Source organism: Typha angustifolia, chromosome 7 (genome assembly GCF_048772165.1).
Source record: "Typha angustifolia cultivar Huaian chromosome 7, ASM4877216v1, whole genome shotgun sequence".
NCBI lineage: Eukaryota > Viridiplantae > Streptophyta > Magnoliopsida > Poales > Typhaceae > Typha > Typha angustifolia.
The window spans coordinates 7506514-7528419 of NC_133245.1; the positions used below are offsets into that span (position 1 = coordinate 7506514).

General features: G+C 35.4%; 1 protein-coding gene across 1 annotated transcript; it reads right to left on the bottom strand.

Annotated features, from left to right (window-relative positions):
- Positions 1–5663: 5663 nt before the first annotated feature.
- LOC140763982 (granule-bound starch synthase 1b, chloroplastic/amyloplastic-like) lies at positions 5664–10779 on the bottom strand. The gene is made up of 14 exons (XM_073102382.1): positions 10622–10779; positions 9521–9873; positions 9292–9372; positions 9071–9169; positions 8860–8949; positions 8252–8315; positions 8020–8120; positions 7815–7924; positions 7461–7704; positions 7199–7375; positions 6933–7124; positions 6668–6754; positions 6458–6586; positions 5664–5976 (listed from the first exon to the last, which is right to left on the bottom strand). The coding sequence occupies exons 2-14, from the start codon at positions 9863–9865 to the stop codon at positions 5860–5862; spliced, it is 1836 nt and encodes a 611-aa protein (XP_072958483.1). The 5' UTR covers positions 9866–9873; positions 10622–10779; the 3' UTR covers positions 5664–5859.
- Between the last annotated feature and the right edge of the window lie 11127 nt (positions 10780–21906).

Below are 21906 nucleotides of genomic sequence, written 5' to 3' on the forward strand. Positions count from 1 at the left end.
TTTGTGGCGAACTATGGCAAGGTTGCGGCTCCCCTCACGACCTTGCTGCCGAAGGGTGCATTCACTTGGACGGACAAAGCAAGGGAAGCATTCGAAACCATGAAGGAAGCGATGATCTCAGCCCCGATTCTTGCCTTAGCTGATTTCACCAAACCGTTCACTATTAAGTGCGACGAGTCAAGAATCAGCATTGGGCTATTTTGATGCAAGAAGGAAGATCCGTGGCTTATCTCATTGGGCGAGCTTCACGATCCGCGCTGATCAAAGGAGTTTGTCATACTTCCTTGGGCAGCGCATACATACACTAGCCTAGCAAAGATGGGTGTCCAAGCTACTTAGATATGACTACGAGTTGGTGTACAAAAGGGGAACCAAAAATAGTGTTGTTGATGCTTTATCAAGGCATTTGAATCCAGCCGAGTTGGCAATGATTTCAGCATCAATTTTTCTATTTTTCCAATAGTTGCTAGAGAACTACGAGAAGGATCCTAACACCATGAGGATGATGGACGACCTTGCTACAGATCCCAACAGAATGCAAAGAGTTTTGGTGAAAGACGGACTTATAGTGGACCATGATAAGATGGTCGTTCTAGCCGATAGCCGCTTGTGCATGGAGTTGGTGCGCCACTTCCATGACACCCCTATGGCTGGACATGAAGGGTGTTACACACCTTTAAACGGCTGAATTAGAGTTACACATGGGCTGGAATGATGAAGGATGTGCAAGCCTACGTCTAGGCTTGCGAGGTGTGTCAAAGAGCGAAGACCGAATCGGCTAAACCCGCCGGCTTGCTTGAACCGCTCCCGATTCCCGAGCAGGTTTGGGAGGATGTCACCATGGACTTCATTGACGGTCTACCTAAGGCTAGAGGTCATTCGGTGATCATGGTGATAGTGGATCGCCTCAGCAAGTATGTACACTTTTCGGCTTTGGCACATCCCTACATGACAAAGAAGGTTGTAAAGGTTTATATGCGCAACGTGGCTAAGATGCATGGTATGCCAAAATCGATTGTTTCATATTGTGACTCTATATTTGTGAGTCAATTTTGGCAGAAATTTTTTGTTTTCTAAGGGACTACCTTCCATATGAGTTCAGCTTATCATCCTCAAACGGACGGCCAATCCGAGGTGCTGAATTGATGCTTGGAGAAATACTTGCGGTGCGTTGTCGGCTAGCGACTGTGGTAGTGGCTATCTTATTTGCCATGAGTAAAGTGGTCATACAATACGACCTTCCACTCGGCCATTGGCATGACTCTGTGCAAGGTCTCTTCTATGGTCGACCGCCTCCAACCTTGCACATACCTGCCATCGGCCCAAGCTGACCGAACCGAGGTGGATGCGGTTTTGCGAGATTGAGGTGAAGTGTTGAGGAGATTCTGATACATTGATACATTTAGCTAGGATCTTTTCTTATTGCATTAGGTGTTTATTTTCATTAAAATAAAATTCATGTAGGTCATATTCGAACGTAGGAGGGATCGCGTTCGAACGCCCTTGCGAACGCCTACATCAGGTTCGTAAATACAGAGAACGCATATTGTGCGTTCGAACATGGTCGGGCAAGTTTGAATGCCTGCACCGCGTTCGCACAGATAGAGATGGAGCTTTTTGGGTGCGTTCGAACGTGATCGACGGGAATCCTCTAGAATTAGGGTTTTATATTGTTTTAGGACTTGTTGGCTAGCATCTATAAATATGTGGATGGTAGCCAAATTCATTATGCTATTGGATTATTGATTTCTTGCCTCCTATCTTCTCTCTAGACTTCTCCCTTCTCCCTCTTCACTATGATTCCACCTCTATAGTTAGCAAGGTTTCTTCTAACTTCTAATCTCCCTCGACTGTCGAGCCACCCCTCTTCTTTCGGATCTCAACCACTTTGTTCCCTTCGTCTACTTTCTTTAATCACATCCACAATCTACCCTCATCTCTATATCCATCCATAACCCTAACATCCACTCCACCCGTCACCACCACCATCACCTACACTATTCCATGTTTTCGTTCCTTCTACAATTCGAATATGGAAAGACGTAAATATGAAAGTTGTAGATTAGGAAGTTACGGACCTAACCCAATTGGTTTTGTAATTTTTTTACCACCGTAGAATATCTGACAAATATTTTCCCACGGTTGCGCGAACTGATTCCTATAATACATTCAGATCTTAAAGGAATTGTAGCGTAACCTATCTTTGGTTCCAGATCTTATCAGACTCAAGATGCACATAGTGGTTGCCTAAAATTGAATGAAACAAGTCTATGACCAACGGCACCAAGAGAGGTCCTTCTCGGTTGGAGATTGTGTCTATGTCAAGCTCTAACCATATCGGCAAAGCTCGGTTAGACCCATCTCTAATCAGAAAGTTGACTCTAAAATTCTATGGGCCTTATCAGGTGATCGAGCGAATTGAACCCGTGGCATACCGCCCAGACCTACCAAAGGAGGTGTGGATCCATCCGATTTTTTATGTCCTAAGTCTTAAGGCTCGAGTTTCTCTTGCCGAGCCAATTGGAGCTGTTCCACCTAAGCCAATAAGGGTTGATCTGGCTGAGTTGGAAGCACTCGAGTCCAGGACAGGTGGGTGACTGAGATTTTGGTAGAGTGGTGCGGACGCACCGTGGATCGAGACTTGGATGCCCGAATCCGACTTCATGGATCACTATCCAAATTTGACACCTTGAGGACAAGGTGAACGGAAGCATGGTGGAGTGATACGACTCGGTTAGATTTGATCCACTCGCGGTATTGAGTTCATTCGGATGAGCCTATTTATCTAGTTTGTATTTGCTTGAAAAAATAAGGCCTTTTACTAGGGGGTGTTCGAACGCCAGGGACTCGCGTTCGAGCGCACCATTCGAACGCCTACACATGTTTACAAAAATAAAGAATGGGAATTGCATGTCAAATACGCTCGTTCGAACGCCTGCATGCGTTCGTAAAGACAGAAAACAAAATTTACACGTTCGAACGTGATCGGGCACGTTCGAACGCGCTGTAGAGAACGCTTAGTTTTTTAGGGATTTATTTTGGTTATTTGGGTCAAAAGAGTGAGCCTTTATAAATATGTGGAGAAAATCCTAATTAGAGCTATCTGATAATTGTATTAGTTGCTGCCTCTTTCTCCCTTTTTCTTGCTCTATCTGTCGGCACCCTCACTCACCTCCTTCCTTCCACCGCCCAAGTCCTTGGACGACCTCCTTTAACCCCTAATCTCCCTCTTCTACAGTAACTTCCCCTCTTCACTCTAAAAGAAGAGTTCTTCTAGCACCTATCTAGCCATTGAAGAGCTAACAAGTTGGTTCATCCGACCTTCAGTCACTGTTTAGCCAATATCTTGAGATCTAGCCATCGAAATCCTAAAATCTTAGATTTGTCGGAAAGCTCTCTTCAAGAGCGAGAACACATCAAAATTTCAGTAAGATCTAATGGTTAGATCATCCGAAATATCCTTCAAAAGTTATGTTCTCAAATCTATCTAGAATTGCTATAAATCAGATCAAGCCGGTTTGTAACAAATTATTTTTTAGTTGGGTTAATTTTAATTAGTGGAAAGACTAACATTATATGTTATAGATTCCAACCCCCCTGTTTAGGACCTCATGGACCTTTCTATCGAGGATTGATTGTTGTTATAGCAAACGTGAAAGTGATTGCTTGGTAATTGCAGTTGCGATGAGTAGTCTTATCCTCTGGACGCCTTCCTCAAATTAGAATATATTATATAATTATGTATATGCATATTTTGGCTTCCAACATAATTATATGATCTTATCTAAAGGTGATTTCAGTTAAGCATATTTTATCATTCATTCGATTAAATTAATCTGGGATATGAGTATACTGATGATATATAGAGTTGATTGTAGGGCTGTCAAAATAATCGAGCCGGCTCAAGCTCGGCTTAAGCTCGGCTCGATAATGCTCGATCAAGCTCGGCTTGAAAATAGGCTGAGTTGAGCTTGATCATTAAAGCTAAGCTCGAAATTAAATTCGAGCCAAGCTTGATCTTGAGCTGGCTCGATCGAGTCGGCTAGATAAGGCTCGAATATATATATATATATATATAATATGAGTAATATCAAACTAATATGAACCATCAGATCAAAACCCTTTCACCCATTCAGAATTTCAATCATTATTTTTTGACACAATTATCTTTATTGTTTGTAATTTATAGTTTGGTTGCTTGTAGTTTTTTGACACAATTATCTTTGTTACTTTTAATTTATATTTTGGTTGCTTGTAGTTTTCTAACCGATTTATCTTTATTGCTTGTAATTTATATTTTGGTAATATTTATATCTTTATACTTGAATTAGGCTTTATTTTAAGTTTGATTCAAGCCTAAATTAATTCAAGCTTGCTTAGGCTCGAAAATAGTTTGAAATTGATAAAACTTGAAATTGTTAATTGAGCAGCTTGTTTAAGCTCGAAATTGGCTCGGATTGAAATTATTTAAATTTAAGCTTGATCACAAAGATAAGCTCGAAATTAATTTCAATCCAAGCTTGATTAGAGACAGGCTCGATCAAGCTCGGCTCGTTTACACCCCTAGTTGATTGTAGGTGATATCTAGCATGAGGATACATGTGATAAACTAATATAGGTATGCATGTGTTAATTATATGGTTGAAGACTACATTGCATTATTTTTCTCTTAACCTCTTTACCACATAAATTTCTGATATGCATTAACTTATTATAGTATTAGATATATACATATGATCTATCATTTAGCAGAAAAGTATGAAATCTGATTGATAGGATAGTTGGTAGAAAGCGTGAGGATACTCGAGTGAGCGCGAGAGTTAGGACGCGCTTAGTAGATAATTGATCACTCGACATAATCGCAATCCTATGGTCTTACGTTCGAGGTCATTAGTTTGTGTGCACAGTAAACATTCAAACACATACCGTTTGTCAGAGCATATGTTGCGATTTATCCTCACGTAGTTTCTATCAGCTAGAAAGGTACGTAGGATGGATGTTGATACCCTTAGCGAATGGCGAGGTATGATTATGATTAAGATACCTTTGCGGATGGCAGGGATATTTTGAGCCTTTGGATAGGATGATGAGACTAGGTACAAAATATTGACTGTGCACGGTGGTCTAGTATGATGGTATTATACCGATATGAGAGTAATGATTGTAATACCGAGAATTACATATAATATAATAATAATAATAATAATAATAATAATAATAATTATTATTATTATTATTATTATTATTATTATTATTATTATTAATGATGACCACGATAATTGCTGATACATGCGTAATTTTATCAGCATATCCAAACAAGTCTCGTTAACTACGGGGGAATAAAAAACTAGAGTTCACTACAAGATCAACCTTAGTTGCATTAAAGCACAAGTGCTTCTATATGACATATTTGGCGATATTTTCATCAAATTGATGCTTAATCAATATTGCTACCGATGGAAAGAAACTAATTCTCTATGTTGTTGTACTCAGCATCAATCAATAGATGACCGACCTCAAATTTAATCAATCTCATAATCATTAATCTAGTTAATAATATTTTACAGCCGTAACTTATTAGTGGAGAGAATATAGATCTATGGATAAATGAATTGCTCATGACCCACAAATCTAAGTTTTCTGGAGAAAAAACAACTAAAAAGGGAAGAGAACTCCATTTTAGATTTGCTCATCGTCAACTTTACATCTATAATACAGAGGAATGACAATTGCAACAGATACAGTATTTGTTGACTCAAATTACGGTAGAAAGGAAACAAAAACAGTAGTTATATTTGCAGCTAAGTAAATGGTGTTAGTTTGAACGAGTCATTCTAGGAATTGAAAAGATAAAAACTTTCATGGAGTAGCAATATTTTCTTTGGCAAGAGGGGCAATCTCCTCACCATCATTGCCCGGCTCACTACCAGCAACACCCAGACTAAGGAACACCTCCTCCCACTTCTTTGCAGGTCCCTTCGAGAGAGATAAACCAACACATCTATTAGTTAATAGCAGTAGTTAAATTAAAATAAAGATGAGAGTCTCATTACTGACGGCATCTCGTCATTATATGAATATGTAGGTGATTAACTGAAGAAGCTTAAACTAGCATGCTATATATACATGTTGCAGTGCACACTAAATCTCCTGCTAATGCAGTGTCTGGAATGCCAAAGCTTAACATGACAGGTGACACGAAGCGGATTCTACAAGTGAAAAGGAATTCAATTGTATTTGTACAACATGATATTTTGCAATACTATAGAGTATAAATACCTGCAATTTTAATTGTTTGTAGTGTATTTGTACAACATGGCATTGAAGACCCTTCCAACTAGTACTAATCAGAGAATCCATACTGCTGCATGCTCAGCAGGACTCTCCACTAGAGCTAGCTGATATATTGCTTTTTATGACACAAGGAAATGGCTGAAAATAAATGGTTTATACTTACCTTCCAAGAAAGATCTTGAGCCATGCAATTCTGAACCATCTCATGGAAAGTTGGTGTGCCATAAACCTTAAGGGCTCTCCCAACTGTTGCAACGATAGCTGCCACATCTGCTGGATCAACAGCATCACACTGAATGAAAAGAAGTTGTTCGTGAGTCACAGTTATTTATTCAGCAGGAAACAAAACAAACAGAAGGAAGAACAATCTTACATTGACACTAAAGGCACCCATGTGAAATCCAGTGATACCTTCTTTTACTGTGTCTACAAGTCCACCAGTTGAGACGCATATTGGCAGCTGCGAAAGATATTTGATACCTTTTTATTGGAGACTATCTTGCAGATGGAACTAACAACTTCCGCTTGACCAAACTATGAAAAAGAAATGCATATATATACTAGAGAACCATAACAAATTCCTTTATACATCATTCATTTTACACATTGTCAAGAATTCTGGTGTTAACAAGGCATACCGTTCCATCTCTCATTCCCTGCAATTGAATGAGGCCACATGGTTCGAATCTACTAGGAACAATTATAAAATCAGCTCCAGCAAGCATCATATGCGCCAATGGAACATTAAATTTAGCTACTCCTCTAGCCTTGTCTGGATACTTCACTTCTAGTTGCTCAAGCTGCTCCTCCATTTTCTTTTTCCCGGTTCCCTGCAGATAAACCACTGATCGGTGCTTGAATCTACAGAGATGAATGGGACTGGAACTAAGTTAAGAGTGCATACAAGAACTATTATCTGAACATTCTCCTCAATGAACTCTGGAATGGCTTCCGCTAAAATATCTGAGCCTTTCTGCTCTTCAAGTCTACCGATGAAAACTATGACAGGGATGCTTCGATCCACGGGCAACCCCACCTCTGCTTGCAGCATCTCTTTGTTAAGAGCTTTTCCTTCGGTTACCTGAATTTTTCTTTTGCTAAATATTAACATCAAGGAATAGAATGTTAAACTAAGTAGAACAAAAACATGTTGAGGAAGTTCTAACTGTTGTGTTATCATAGTTGACATTAATATATTTGTCCGTAGCTGGATTCCATTCTTGAACATCCATCCCATTTACAATTCCCGTGATGCCAGGCTTGCAAAGAACGGTGTCCAATTCAACACCTTTATCTGGTCCAGAGATGAGCTCTTCAGCATAATATGGACTCACAGTTAGCACACGGTCTGATTCTAAGATTCCAGCTTTCATCCAATTAATTTTCCTCCCTTTGACAGGCTTGTCATAACTGCAATATCGAATTATATATAAATATGCAGAGAAGAGCAGTGGAACTTCCAGAATAAGAATACATTGTTTGCTAATTCCCAAGTAATAAAAGGGAACTATAGCTCATACCCATCGATAAAATCAAAAGAAGGAATGAACTGATCCGGGAGATTGAGAAGCTCAAAATCTGAAAAGGCAAATCTACCTTGGTAGGCAATGTTGTGAATGCAGAAAGCAACCTAGGAACACATGAGACCATTCGTATCCACTGTCATACATCGATATGGATATGGAGGTTGCTTGAAACACAAGGTGAAAGATAATTAGGTGGTACCTTTGCATTCTTGTATATCCCATTTGCTTGGTACACACTCTTTAAGTAGCATGGAAGAAGAGCAGTATGCCAATCATTAGCAATAAATACGACATCTTCACCTGCTTGGATACTACACATCATTAATGAAAAACTATTGGAACAGTTCAATACACATGATTGATGCAGACAAATACGATCTCATAAAATATAACCTGCCATAGTACTTTCAAGGAAAAAACATACAGCATACCATAGGGTCCAGAGAAATATTGGCTGTTGTTGAGATTCAGAACTCTTGGAGCCTCCAAAGCAGCCTGAAAGAGACAATACCATGATAGAAGTATTCAATATATGAGCAAGTCATGTTATATATTATCCTTTTGAAACAATGTCTACTGCACAGTGGCAGGTAGTAGGCCTCCTCCGGTCACTCCCCATACGTGTTATTAGAATAAGATTAGGATCTGAGAAAGCTGGAATGCACCAGAATATATATATATATATATATATATAATACCATATAAATACCAAGAATTAAAACATAACTAAAGCCCACCTAACTCGGTTAATTCCGAACAACAGACAGAAATATCCATAGCAAAATGCTTCATTGTGGCATGCAGCACAATAAATATAAACCACAATCTGAAAATTAGTTGCTAATCCAAGAATTGGCATGACTAAAAATTCAATATTCTAATCATTAATATAGAACGAAAAGTGTAAGTGACATAGGATGTAATTGTTTCAAGGAGTTTCCACTTTACATTCACTGTTCAGATATTTAAGAGAACTCTTGTTAATCTTGAGGCAACTGTTTGAGTATGAATAACTCAAGTAAATTTGGAAATCACTTACTAGGCATAAAAGGCAGAATCTTAGATGATTGTCTTGATAGTCTATTCCAGTAGCAGGACCATAAAGTTTTGATCCAGTTTTTCCCCAGACCTGTATGATTCCGTTTAGAAAAAAATTTGAAGTCAGGGTTGACTAGTTATGTACCATGAAAAGAATCCTAAATAATAGAAAATAGAGCAAAGGAACATGTCAAGGAGAAGAAAATGAGGACCTTCTCCAGAAACAGAGGGTGATCAACAAAAACGCGGTCAACTCCTCTCTTGTAGCAGTGGAAGAAGCGCACAGTTTCAACTTTAATCCCCACCTTAAACTGTAGAGGCAAGAAAATATTAGCAGCTAGCAACATAAGCAGCAAAGTTAGTGTAAAAATTTGACTGATCAAAAGGGCATTCTCTAGTCCAGCATTAAACAAAGATTCAAGAGTCCGCACACCTCAACAAGAACATTTGTATCCCATGCATCCTTGTATTGATCATAGCGCGGAGATACCGTCATCACCCGATGGCCATTTGCCTATTTACAGAAATGAGTTCGATAATTCTTAAGCCTATATATTCATCAGAAGGAAGAGACCCTGGCGAAAGATAAGGCAGTCTGCATCTTGTATTAAAGCATGTACTTGATGCATTGTTTGTTATCAGAATTAGAAGAAGATTCTTACTGCCAAAGCTGGTGGCAGTCCTCCAAGCACATCACCAAGGCCCCCAGTTTTGCTCCATGGAGCTACCTCAGTTCCCAAAAAGACCAAGTTCATACCACTTCCACATATGATGAAGCCTCGAGGCCTAGAATGCTCTTGATAACCTCTTTGCTTTCTCGATTGGCTTATAGCTGTTTGTGTTCTCGTTTGCATCAAAAGAAAATCCACCTTATTCAAGAATCTCAATCCATTGTAAGTAGATGTTTGGCTTCTCCAATGAGGAGGATGCTTGTTCAAATTGAATGCACTTGCATGACTGCTGCTCGAGCTACTAGAGATAAAATGTGAACCCATCACAGCAGCCATTGGAGGGTCTGCCAGAAAGATACAAAGATATTAGAAAAAAGATTTCACGGCACATAAATGTGCTGTAAGAAAGGGTGTTTAAGTGCACGAGGCTCCTGCCACTGCAGAATTTGGGAAGGACTAGATGCTTGCAGCCCTATCCCTTTTGATGAGATGATATGTTGCTGTACCTCTGAAAGATCTAAGGAAAATTAGATGACGAGGTCAAACAAGGTAAGGGAGGTCCATTCAGAGAAAATCACTGGCCATTAAAGATGACAAAAGATGTAAGAATTTAATTAATTATCTGGCTCTAGTTTCCTTGAATAACTCAAAGTTAAGCTCACCAAAGGAGAAGAAAGTTAACAAAATCCTCAGTAATGAATTCTGTCGCCAATCAACTACCAATAAGCTGATACTAGATGAACGCAGGTTCATGTTCAGCAGCAGCATACATAGTATTTACATCTAGTATACAGCATTGCGCAGAGATGTAGCTATGGATGACATTTACCATCTAGATGTGAATCATAATTGTCATGAATATTCTCATTCTAAAACTCTTCTCCCCATTTCCAAGATATTCCAGTATATATCAGAGAAATATTGCTCTGAAACTATCATGAAAGTTAATTGGCAGCCGAAATTTTGCTTATTGAATTTAACATCTAAAGAATGTGCATTTAACTTCTATGTGCCTTGTGCACTATAAGTTGGTGAAGGAAAGATAAATAAATAAATATCCGAGCCTTGACTTTGCCAAATGGAATGCCATACCTTGACGCCGGAGGAACAGGGGAGGTGCAGAGAAAAGATGGAAGCAGAGGTACTTGTAGCATCCAGTAGGTTACACGTGGCAAGAAGTTAGTGGCGGACTGCCGTGAGCCTACTGATCGTTTCAGATGCTGCGAAGGAGGCTTGTATAGAACAGGATGGTCGGAGGATATGCTTAGATGACACGTGGAAAAGATCCAGTGGTAGGTTTCCGCTTGCCTATTGATGTATTTTGGTGGGACCTAGAGCGCAGGGGATCCAGAAGAGAGGAATATGCCGAGGAAAATGGTGAGCGGATCGATCAGTGGCTCCCAATTTCATTCAAAAAAAAAAAAAAAAAACAGATCAGTGGCTCCCAAACATCTATTTGCTCAAAATAAAGAAATGGCTATCAAATATCAGTATTAGAACGTGTGCTGAAATTTTGTGGCTATCGTTTGCGTAGTACAAATCAGTCGGTGATATCCAAAACTAAGGGTTATTTGCACTGAAAAATTAATTGATTTTCAATTTGGCGAGGGTTCATTATTTTCGGTCCTTACGATTGAGTTTTTTCTTTTTTTCTTTTTTTCTCTTCTAACTTTATCATTTCTATCATTTAGTGCTTTATTAATTATTGACAAGACACTAAGAGTGATAGAAATGACTCCGAACTCATTTTCTTTTCTTGGGTTATTTGCACTAAAAACCTATTTGGTTTTCGATTTGGCAAGATACGGTCTTTTTCGATTTTCCTTACACTTAAGGTTTTTTTCTTATTTTTCTTCCAACTTATTATTTTTATTATTTAGTGTCTTATTAAATATTGACAGGATACTATAAAAGAGAGAAATGGTCTCGTACTCTTCTTCTTCCTCCTCCTCATCTTCATCTTCTTCGTCTTCTACATTCATATGTTGTTGCTATTTATTCTTTTTCTTTTTCTTTTCTTTTGCTACCGCTGCTTATGTATGTGTTATTATATTTATAAAAGTTATTAATATGTCTTCTTCTTCTTCTTTCAATTGTTGTTTCTTATTTTCTTTTTCTTAATTTACTTCATCACTGAAGTTGTTAAAAGACAACAAAACAAAACATGTATAAGAAAAACAATAAAAGTTGTTAAAAGACAACGAAATCTAAATTCTCGCCACCATCTCTAATTAATATCATACTTTATTAATTAAAGAGCGACTAGAGATTGTATAAAATAATAATAATAATTAAGGCATAAAATATGAAAAGGAAAAAGAAGACGAAGAAGCAATAGCAGAAAAGTAGTAGTAGTAGAAGAAAAAAAAATATTAACAACTTTCGTTGTTTTTTTCTATACATTAGAGAATTTACATACTTCACAACTACAATTTACATAGAAACAAATAATAATCACACCAAGTCATGCTTTTAGTTATTTAACTAAACATAATTATCTCATCACTATCTCTGATTAATCTCTTATTTTATTAATTAAAGAGAGATTAGATAAACTTGTATAGAAAAAAGAAAGAATAATTAATGGATAGAAGGAAAAGAAGAACAAGAACAAGAAGAAGGAAAAGAAGAACAAGAACAAGAAGAAGAAAAAGAAGAAGAAAAAGAAGAAGAAAAAGAGGAAGGAAAAGAAGAAGAAGAGACAATAATAGAAAAAAAGAAGTAGAAGAAAAAATATTAACAGCTTTCGCAAATATAGTAATAACTTTCATTATTTTTTATACATTATAGGATTTACATATTTTCTTATTATAATTTACATAGAAATAAATAATTATCATATAGAGTCATGCTTTTGGTTATTTAACTAATCATAATTATCTCACCATTATCTCCAATTAATCTCTTAGTTTATTAATTAAAGAGTGATTATATAAACTTGTATAGAAAAAGAAAAGAATGATTAAAAGGTAGAAAAAGAAGAAGAAAAAAAAAGAAAAAAAAAGAAAAAGAACAAGAACAAGAAGAAGAATAAGAAGCAATAATAGAAAAAAAAAAGAAATAGAAGAAAAAATACAACTTTCGTAAATATAATAATAACTTTATTTTTAACAATTTTTATTATTTTTTCTATATATTACAGAATTTACATAGCAACAAATAATAATCATGTAGAATAATACTTTTGGTTATTTAACTAATCATAATTATCTCACCACTAGCTCAATTAATCTCTTACTTTATTAATTAAAGAGTGATTAAATAAACTTGTATAGAAAAAAAAAAATGATTAAAGAATAGAAGATGAAAAAGCATAAGACGAACGAGGAGGAGGAGGAGGATGAGATAAAGAAGGGGAAGAAGAAGTACTATAAATAATAAAATTTATTAACAACTTACGAAAAATTCTTCTTCTTAATCTACTTCTTCTTTTATCCCTTAATTTTGCTATCTTTTTTTTTTCTATATAAGTCTATCTAATATTTCTTTAGTTTAAGAGATTAATTGGAGATAGTAGTGAGATAATTATGATTAGTTAAACAAAAAAATATGACTCTATATGATTATTATTTATTTCTATGTAAATTATAATAGTGAAAATGTAAATTCTGCAATGTATAGAAAAAAAAACAATGAAATTTGTGACAAGTCAATAAATGTTGTTATTATATTTGCAAAAGTTGTTAATATATTTAATTTTTCTTATTCTACTTATTCTTTTCTATTATTGCTTATTCTTATTTTTCTTCCATTTATTAATCATTCTCTTCTTTTTTCTATATAAGTCTATATAATCGCTCTTTAAATAATAAAATAAGATATTAATTAGAGATAGTGGTAAAATAATTAGGATTAGTTAAATAACAAATAGCATGCCTCTACATGATTATTATTTGTTTCTATCTAAATTATAATATAGAATTTTGTATTTAAACATAGAATTTTGTACTTCAATAAAAAATTATTCATTCTAACACAAATATATTCATAATATGAAGAAACTTTAAATATAAAGTTGTAGATTAGAGGTCAGAGGATTATCTTCTGAATATTTTTTTAAACTGTGCTAAATTTAAATTTTGTAGTTTAAGTATGAAAAATTATGTAACTTCTACCATTTTCTTCTTTTTCTTCTTATGCTGCGGCTTCTTTACTATTGCTTGTTCTTGTTCTTATTCTATCTTTTAATCATTTTTTTTTCTATACAAGTCTCTCTAATCACTTTTTAATTAATATCGTAAGAGACTATTCAGAGATAGTGGTGAGTTAACTAGAATAAATTAAAATAAATAAAAAAAATTTAACTAATGTTTTAAAAAGAGAACTTAATCTATGTTCTAAATAAATTATAGTATCTACTTAAAAAACTTATAAATTACAATTAGAATTTCATACTTCAACGAGGAATTTATTTGTTCCATCATAGATAAGTTTATAATCTAAACAAGATATAAAAGTTGTAGAGCATGATGTCACCGTTTTTATCCAATTAGTTTTGTAATATTTAGAGTTTAGATGATTATCTTTTGAATATTTTTTAAAACTAAGTTAAGTTAGAATTTTGTAGTTTAAGTAGGAAAACTATGTGACTCATATCCTTTTCTTCTTCTTCTTCTTATATCTTTTCATGCAAAAAAAAACTTTCAGATAGATCCCTAATTTAAAAAAACTCTAAATAGTAAAATTTTATATCATGATGTCACCGATTTTATTCAATTTATTTCATATTATTTAGATGTTAGATGAATATCTTTTGAATATTTTTTTTTCAAAACTAAACAAAATTAGAATTTCATAGTTATGTATGAAATTCATAGTTTAATTACAAATTTTGTAATTAAACTACGAAATTTCAGTTCTACACTATTTTGAAAAAATATTTAAAAAATAATCATTTGACATCCACAAATTATGATACCCATTGAATAAAATTCGTGACATCATGACCTAGAACTTTTATATTTAGAGTTTCTTCAGATTCAAAATCTATCTATAGCAAAACAAAGAATTTATAGTTTAAGTACGAAATTTATAGTTTAAATATAAAATTCTCACAATAATTTATAGTTTTTTTTAAGTAAATACTATAATTTATTTACAACATATATTAAGTTCTCTTTTTAAAACATTGATTAAAGAGTTTTTATTTATTTAAATTATTTCTAATTAATTTATTATAATTATAATTAAAGAGTCATTAGAGAGACTTGTATAGAAAAAAAAAGAGAAGATTAAGAGATAGAAAAAAAATAACAGTAGCAAAAGAAGGAAAAAATAGCAAAAAAAGAAGATAAAGAAGAAGGAAGAAAAACCAGCAGCAACACAAGAAGAAGAAGAAAAGCAAAATAATTTTCGTTGTTTTTTCTATACACTACAAAATTTATATATTTTATCATTATAATTTATATAGAAATAAATAATAATTATGTAGAGTTATATTTTTGGTTATTTAACTAATCCTACTTATCTCACCACTATCTCTATTAATCTCTTATTTTATTAATTAAAAAGAAATTAGAGAGATTTATATAGAAAAAAAAAGAAGGATTAAGAGATAGAAAAAAAATGAGCAGCAGTAGAAGAAGAAACATATTTCAAAAACTTATGAATTATATCTAAAATTAGTGTTTAAGCAATGTTTCAAAAGGTGAACTTAATCTATGCTACAAATAAATTACCGCATCTACTTAAAAAACTTATGAATTACAACTAAAATTTCAAACTTAAACATAGAATTTCGTACTTAAACTAGAAATTATTCGTTCCGTCGTAGATAGATTTATAATCTAAAGAAACTCTGAATACAAAAGTTCTAAATCATGATGTTAACGATTTTATCTAATTAGTTTTAAAAGTTTTGAATGACAAATAATTATATTTTGAATATTTGTCTAAAATTGTGTAAAATTAAAATTTTGCGTTTAAGTACGAAATTATGTGTTTAACTACAAAATTCTGACTGTAATTCATAATTTCATATTTAAACTAGGAGTTATTTGTTTAGTCATAAATAGAATCCTAATTTGAAAAAACTCTAAATATAAAAGCTGTAGAGCATGATATCACTGATTATATCCAATCAATTTCATAATATTTGGGTTATTTAGGTCCTCGAGGATTGACGGGGCGAACTGCTAGTTTTAGGATATGAGATATCCATCCTAGCCACTATGGACGTATTTGTCCAATTGACTTATTGGATCCTTAGCTATTCATGTGAGGATTGGTCATCGGGGATCTATATAGAGTCCGTTTTATGAAATATTTGAGAAATCAAAAGAAAAAGAGTCAAATGTCAAATAATTATCTTCTGAATATTTTTCTAAAACTGTGCTAAACTGAAATATGTAGTTTAAGTATGAAAACTATGTGACCTATACCCATTTCTTCTTCTTATTCTTTTTATGCTTCTTCTTCTTCTTCTTCTTCTTCTTCTTCTTCTTCCTTATGGTTGCTTTTTTTATTTTTTTAATCTTTTAATTATTTTCTATTTTTTCTATACAAGTTTATTTAATTGCTTTTTAATTAATAAGGTAAGAGATTTGATACGATTCGTTCCATATTGGCTCCACGCGTGACATTGAGTTCATGGGAATGAGCCTATTTATCTAGTTGAGTATGTAGAAGCAATAAAATTAATTTTTGCCAGGGTGCATTCGAACGCCTGCATTGCGTTCGCATCAACAGAGAATGGAAATTTTGCGTTCGAACGCAATCGGTTGCGTTCAAATGCACCGCGGCGTAAATATGGGTTAAGTTACAGATTGTTAGGGTTGTTTGAGGTGTTTTTATGTTAATTATAGATTCCTCAGAGTGAGCCTCTATATATATGTGGAGGAAACTCTAATTGAGATTTTTTTATCTGAATTGGAATTGGCTTTAGCCTCATCTCCTTCTCTTTTAATTCTAGCCATTGGTGCTCTCTTCCACCTCCCTTCTTCCACCGCCCAAGTCTTTGGTCGGCTTCTTCTAGCCTCTAACCACCCTCTTCTACAACAACTTCTCCCTTTTCACACCAAGAACTAGACCTAGCATCCATCTAGCCATTGGAGGGCTATCAAGCTAGGATCTAAGTTTCGGAACCGTTGCGGATCAAATCAGACTGGTTCATAACAAGATTAATTAGAGATAGTGGTGAGATAATTAGGATTAGTCTCTTTCTTTATCATAATTATCTCATTAGTATCACAGATTAATCTCTTACTTTATTAATTAAAAAGTGATTAAATAGAGTTCCATAGACAAAAAAGAGAATGATTAAGGGATAGAAGAAGAAGCAACAACAAAAAATAATAATAAGAAGAAGAAATAGATGAAAGAGAAGAAAAAGAAGAAAAAGAAGAAAAAGAGAACATATTAACAACTTTCGCAAATATCATAATAGTTTTCGTTGTTTTTTCTATGTATTTCTGTACATTGCAGAATTTACATATTTCACATTAAAATTTACATCGAAACAAATAATAATCATAGAGTTATTTTTTTGGTTATTTAACTAATCCTAATTATATCACAACTATTTCCAATTAATTTATAGTTATATAATTAAAGAGTGATTAGAGAAACTTATAAAGAAAAATAAGAAGAAGATTAAGAGATTAAAAAAGGAGCATCAGTAGAAGAAAATAATTAACAGTAGCATATGAATTAGAAGATGAAGGAAATGAAGAAAAGAAGATGATCATGATGATGAAGAAGATGAGTACAAAGCCATTTCTCTCTCTTATAGTGTCTCGTCAACATTTAATGAGGCCCTAAACGATAGAAATGGCAAAATTGGAAGAAAAATAAAGAAAAAAATTTCAAGTGCAAGGACAATCGAAAAAACTTTGTCTCGCCAAATCAAAAACCAACTAGGTAAAATAAATTTAAATTTTACGAGGAAAAGTTAAAATCAGGTCAAACCATAATGCTTATATATATATATATGCATTATTTTACCCAATTGTTACTTACCATTATACAAGAATCCAATTAACTCTTTTTTAGACCAAAGTTATATTACTTTTCTTTTTGGGTAATTAATATTAGCCATATGGTTTCAATGATTATTACTAATTTATTTTAGTGATAACAAAATAAATGAATTTTTTTTAAAGCAAGTCCGTAGACTGATCATATCATTCAATTTAATCAATTGATTACGACTTGATACAAAAGATGAAATGGGAAAATAGGACAAGAGCCCTAGAAGTAAGCCGCATACTTGGCTGCATTACAGATTCAACGACAATTAACGCAGGTATTAAAATAAGTACTCAAGCATAATAAAAACAGAGGAGATAGAGCAATGCTCTAGTAGCAAGCTTCTCGCCTAGCCAGCTAGCAACACTACATGTAGAACAACATGAGCCTTGAGAAGCTAAGCACCAAACTAAGGTGTAACAATCATTAAAAAAAAATTGGGCATGCATGTGCTTGGCACGTGCGTGGACTTAAGGGCGCGCATGTGCGGGGCACATATGCCCCTTTCTCTCTTCCCTTTCTCCCTTTTCTCCTTCTTTCCTTTTTTTTCTTTTTCTTTCTTCTTCTCCCTGCCAGCTCACTCTCCCTCTTTCTTCTTCCCACTTTGTTGGAGTACCGCTAGAACCACCAACCTCGTGGATCGAAGCGCTAGAGCTGCCTCTCTCGTTAGGTAAATTTAATTTTAAAATGTGTTAGCGTTTGGGTTTTTCTTCTTCAAAACTTTTACCTCTTGGTCTCATTGTGATTCAGCCGGCTGACGGTCTTGTGACTGGCCACGTCGATTCGGTGAGCTTCTCCTCTTTGCAAGGATGCCCCTAGTGCTTCCTTCGGCACCCTCGTGGTCAGAGCTATCGGGCAACCCTTCGTCTTGGCTGGTGGTCAATGCGAGGTGGATTCTCATCGTAGGCCGCCTCTGGCAGCTCGACTTCCCCTCGGTTGGCTTTTGCTTACCGAGGGGAGCATGTCGGTGGGTACAGTTGGCTTGTCGGTGCCCGGGTCCATCGGCAACGCCTCTCCCCCCTCCGATTGGGTCCTTGCCGTTGGTGGGTGGTGGCTGTCTTCCCCACCAGCGGGGTTGTTGGTCGGCCTATTGGCCCTGGCTACCGATGGCAGTGACCATCGACCACCATCCTCCCTTCTTTCACTTAAGGTGAGAAAGGAGGGCTTGGGCTAGGTGCAGCCAACCCAAGTGCCGAGTCGGGCTCGGGCTAGGTGCAGCTAACCTGAGTGTTGAGTCGAGCTGCGTACGACCCAGCTCGAGTTTTGGGTCGGGCTGGTTGCAGCCCAGCCTACTTGCTAGGTTGGGTGTGATCCAACTCGGGCCTGCGTTCTAGGTCGAGTTAGGTGTGGCCTAGCCTAGGCCCACGTTTGCGTTCTAGGCTGGGCTAGGTGCAACCCAGTCCATGCTCTAGGGTGTGGCTAGGTTGCAAGCAGCCCAACCCAATTTGGGGGTGGGTTGGGTTATATCCATGTGTCTTTCTAGTTAATGTGAGCTTTGGGTCAATTTTTGGTGGGTTTCTGATACACTTAGTTAGGATTTTTTCTTATTGCATTAGTTGTTTATTTTCATTAAAATAAAATTCCTATAGGCGGCGTTCGAATACAGAAGGGGTCGCGTTCGAACGCCCTTATAAACGCCTGCATCAGGTTTACAAATATAGAGAACACATATTGCGTGTTAGAACGTGGTCGGGCACGTTCGCACATAGAGAACGTTTTTTGTGCATTCGAACACGATCGAGGGCATTCGAACGCGATCGACGAGAATCCTCTAGAATTAGGGTTACTTATTGTTTTAGGACTTGTTGGCTAGCCTTTATAAATATGTGGATGACAGCCAAATTTATTATGCTATTGGATTATTGATTTTATGCCTCCAATCTTATCTCTAGATTCTCTCCCTCCTCCCTCTTCACCATCCTTCCACCTCTACCATTGGCAAGGTTTCTCCTAACTTATAATCTCCCTTGACTGTCGAGCCACCCCTCTTCTTTGGGATCTCGATCACTTTGTTCCCTTCATCTATATCCTTTAATCATATCCACCATCCACCTTCATCTCCATACCCATCCATAACCCTAACATCCACTCTACCCGTCACCACCACCATCACTCACGTTATTCTATGAAGGGTCTAAATACGAAAGTTGTAGATCAGGAAGTTACGAATCTACTCCACTTAGTTTCATAATTTTTTGACTACAATAAAATATCTGATGAATATTTTCTCATGATTGTGTGGACTGCTTTCTATAATAAATCTAGATATTGAAGGAATCGTTCCATAGCCGACCTTTGGGTACAAAAACCCATCAGTTTATTTTGGCTTTGTACTGGCTAAATAGAGTAATTACCCAAGTCATTAGTTAATCATTTTTAATGTTGGCAACCGTGAGCCTTAATTAATCAATATTTTTAGCAGATAGTAGTGTTCGCTTTATTAATTATCTTATAAATTAATTTTTAATGAATTAGACCATGGCTTGAGAGAGTGCCGTTATAAATAACACATAAATGAAGCTAACTTAATTTGGGATTTAGCAAGGTCATGTATACTTGGTTAGATTAATTTTTAGCAAATTGAGTCAGTGATCTGTGTGTATCTGTATTAATTGCTCCTGCCAGAGAATTAATACAGATCATTGTAGGAAAAGTATATTAAGAAGATTATCTTAATTAGTGAAATGGTCTAATCTAGTGTTGCCTATGTGATTTACCTAAATAATAATATTTAGTGGAATAAGAATTTGAGGTAAATTACTTTAAATTATTTTTAATAATGTGTTAGGTGTTAGAACAACTATGCTAGCTCAACCTAATTAATAAATATGAAAATTCGTAGATGGACCTACTCAAGCCTTTAGTGAACGTTAGTAAGATTATTTAACTCATTAGTGATAGGATTGTTGTGCTTATGCTTTTTATTTACTTTTCTTATCGAGGTGGACTCCGTACTCTATGAGGACGATCTTGTGGCATAGTTGCAGCTAGTATTAGGAAAGCGGTTTTAGGCAAGTGAAACTCCTATAATATAAGAGTAGTGTAGAGAATGAAGTAACTTACCTTATAACATCATCACGTTCATAGCATAGATGTGCATACGTTCTCTTTACTGTTATTATTGCACATCATGCATAGTAATTTATTTTGTTGTTCGGTAAGATTTTGCAAATCATAATTTCTGTGCATATTTATTGGTCATGAACATGTGTATTGGCACATAAATTATGATAATGATGTGTTTTATTATGGTTGTTGTGTTGTATAATATCATGCTACTTACACACGTGCACGACCATTAAGGGGGTCATTGTTGCGTCTTGATAATATCTGACACCTCCCCAGCTAGAGTTAGGGGCGGGGGATATTCTTATACTTATATATATTATGGCCCACGCCTGAGGTCTTAGTTTATTGATCCTAGATAATCAGGCAGCCGTTTCACTTGGCGATGAGTGATTTATTATTGATTAATGAGAGTTATACCCTTTAGGGTATTTAACATAGATAGAGAGAGAAGAGTAGGATGACGTAGATCTAGCAGTATCCGATGACGCAAGGTGAGGGCATCCATGAGCAACGGATCTTGATTTTTGCATAGTGGTGCGATAATTTCTACATGATCTGAGATACATATTATGTGGTGTGGTGTTGACATGGCCTATAGGTGGAGCTCAGTGTGAGCTCGAGTTTGAAGATTTGATAGTCCAAACTGATGCATTAATTTGATCATGATGTGCATAACTCATATTTACTTATTATTGCATCATTCATAGTATTACTTTTTAAATTATAGAAATAGAAATTTGCTGGGCTTTATGCTCACCACCTTCTGGTGGAAATATTTTTAGATTAGTAGATGAGACGGAGTTTATGGCAGATTCGGCGAAGACTGGCTTGAGTCTTCTTAATCTAATTCTTATTCTATTCTTATTTTTATTCATGTAAATTAAGCTAAATGGCTTGTAGGCCTTACGTGGGAATTTTTTTATCTGTCTATGGATATGTATTTTAGGGCTTGTTGTAGCCTATGGTGTTATGGGCTTCTTCTTTGTCTTTATTATTTGTGGATATGTGGGCTTTTTGTTTGTATATTGTGTTAAAACATTGAAGCAGGTCACGTGTCTACCAACGTGAGGGGCACGTGTTTGGTGGCGAGTGTTACATAAGGAGCAAGCTTTGACAGGGATATAGGCACACTAGTGACGAAGTCTAGTGAATTTAATAAAAAACCTAAAGATCACATTTGAGTAAATCTGAAGAACAGAACAAGCAAAAAAGGAAGAGAGAAAGGAAACAAATAGTGAGGGGGAAGAGCAAAGATCTATTGCCTATTATATTTCATTCCATTCACACAGATATTTAATTCAAAAGCAAAAGAATAGATGGCCCAAAATAGGAAGAAAATGGGT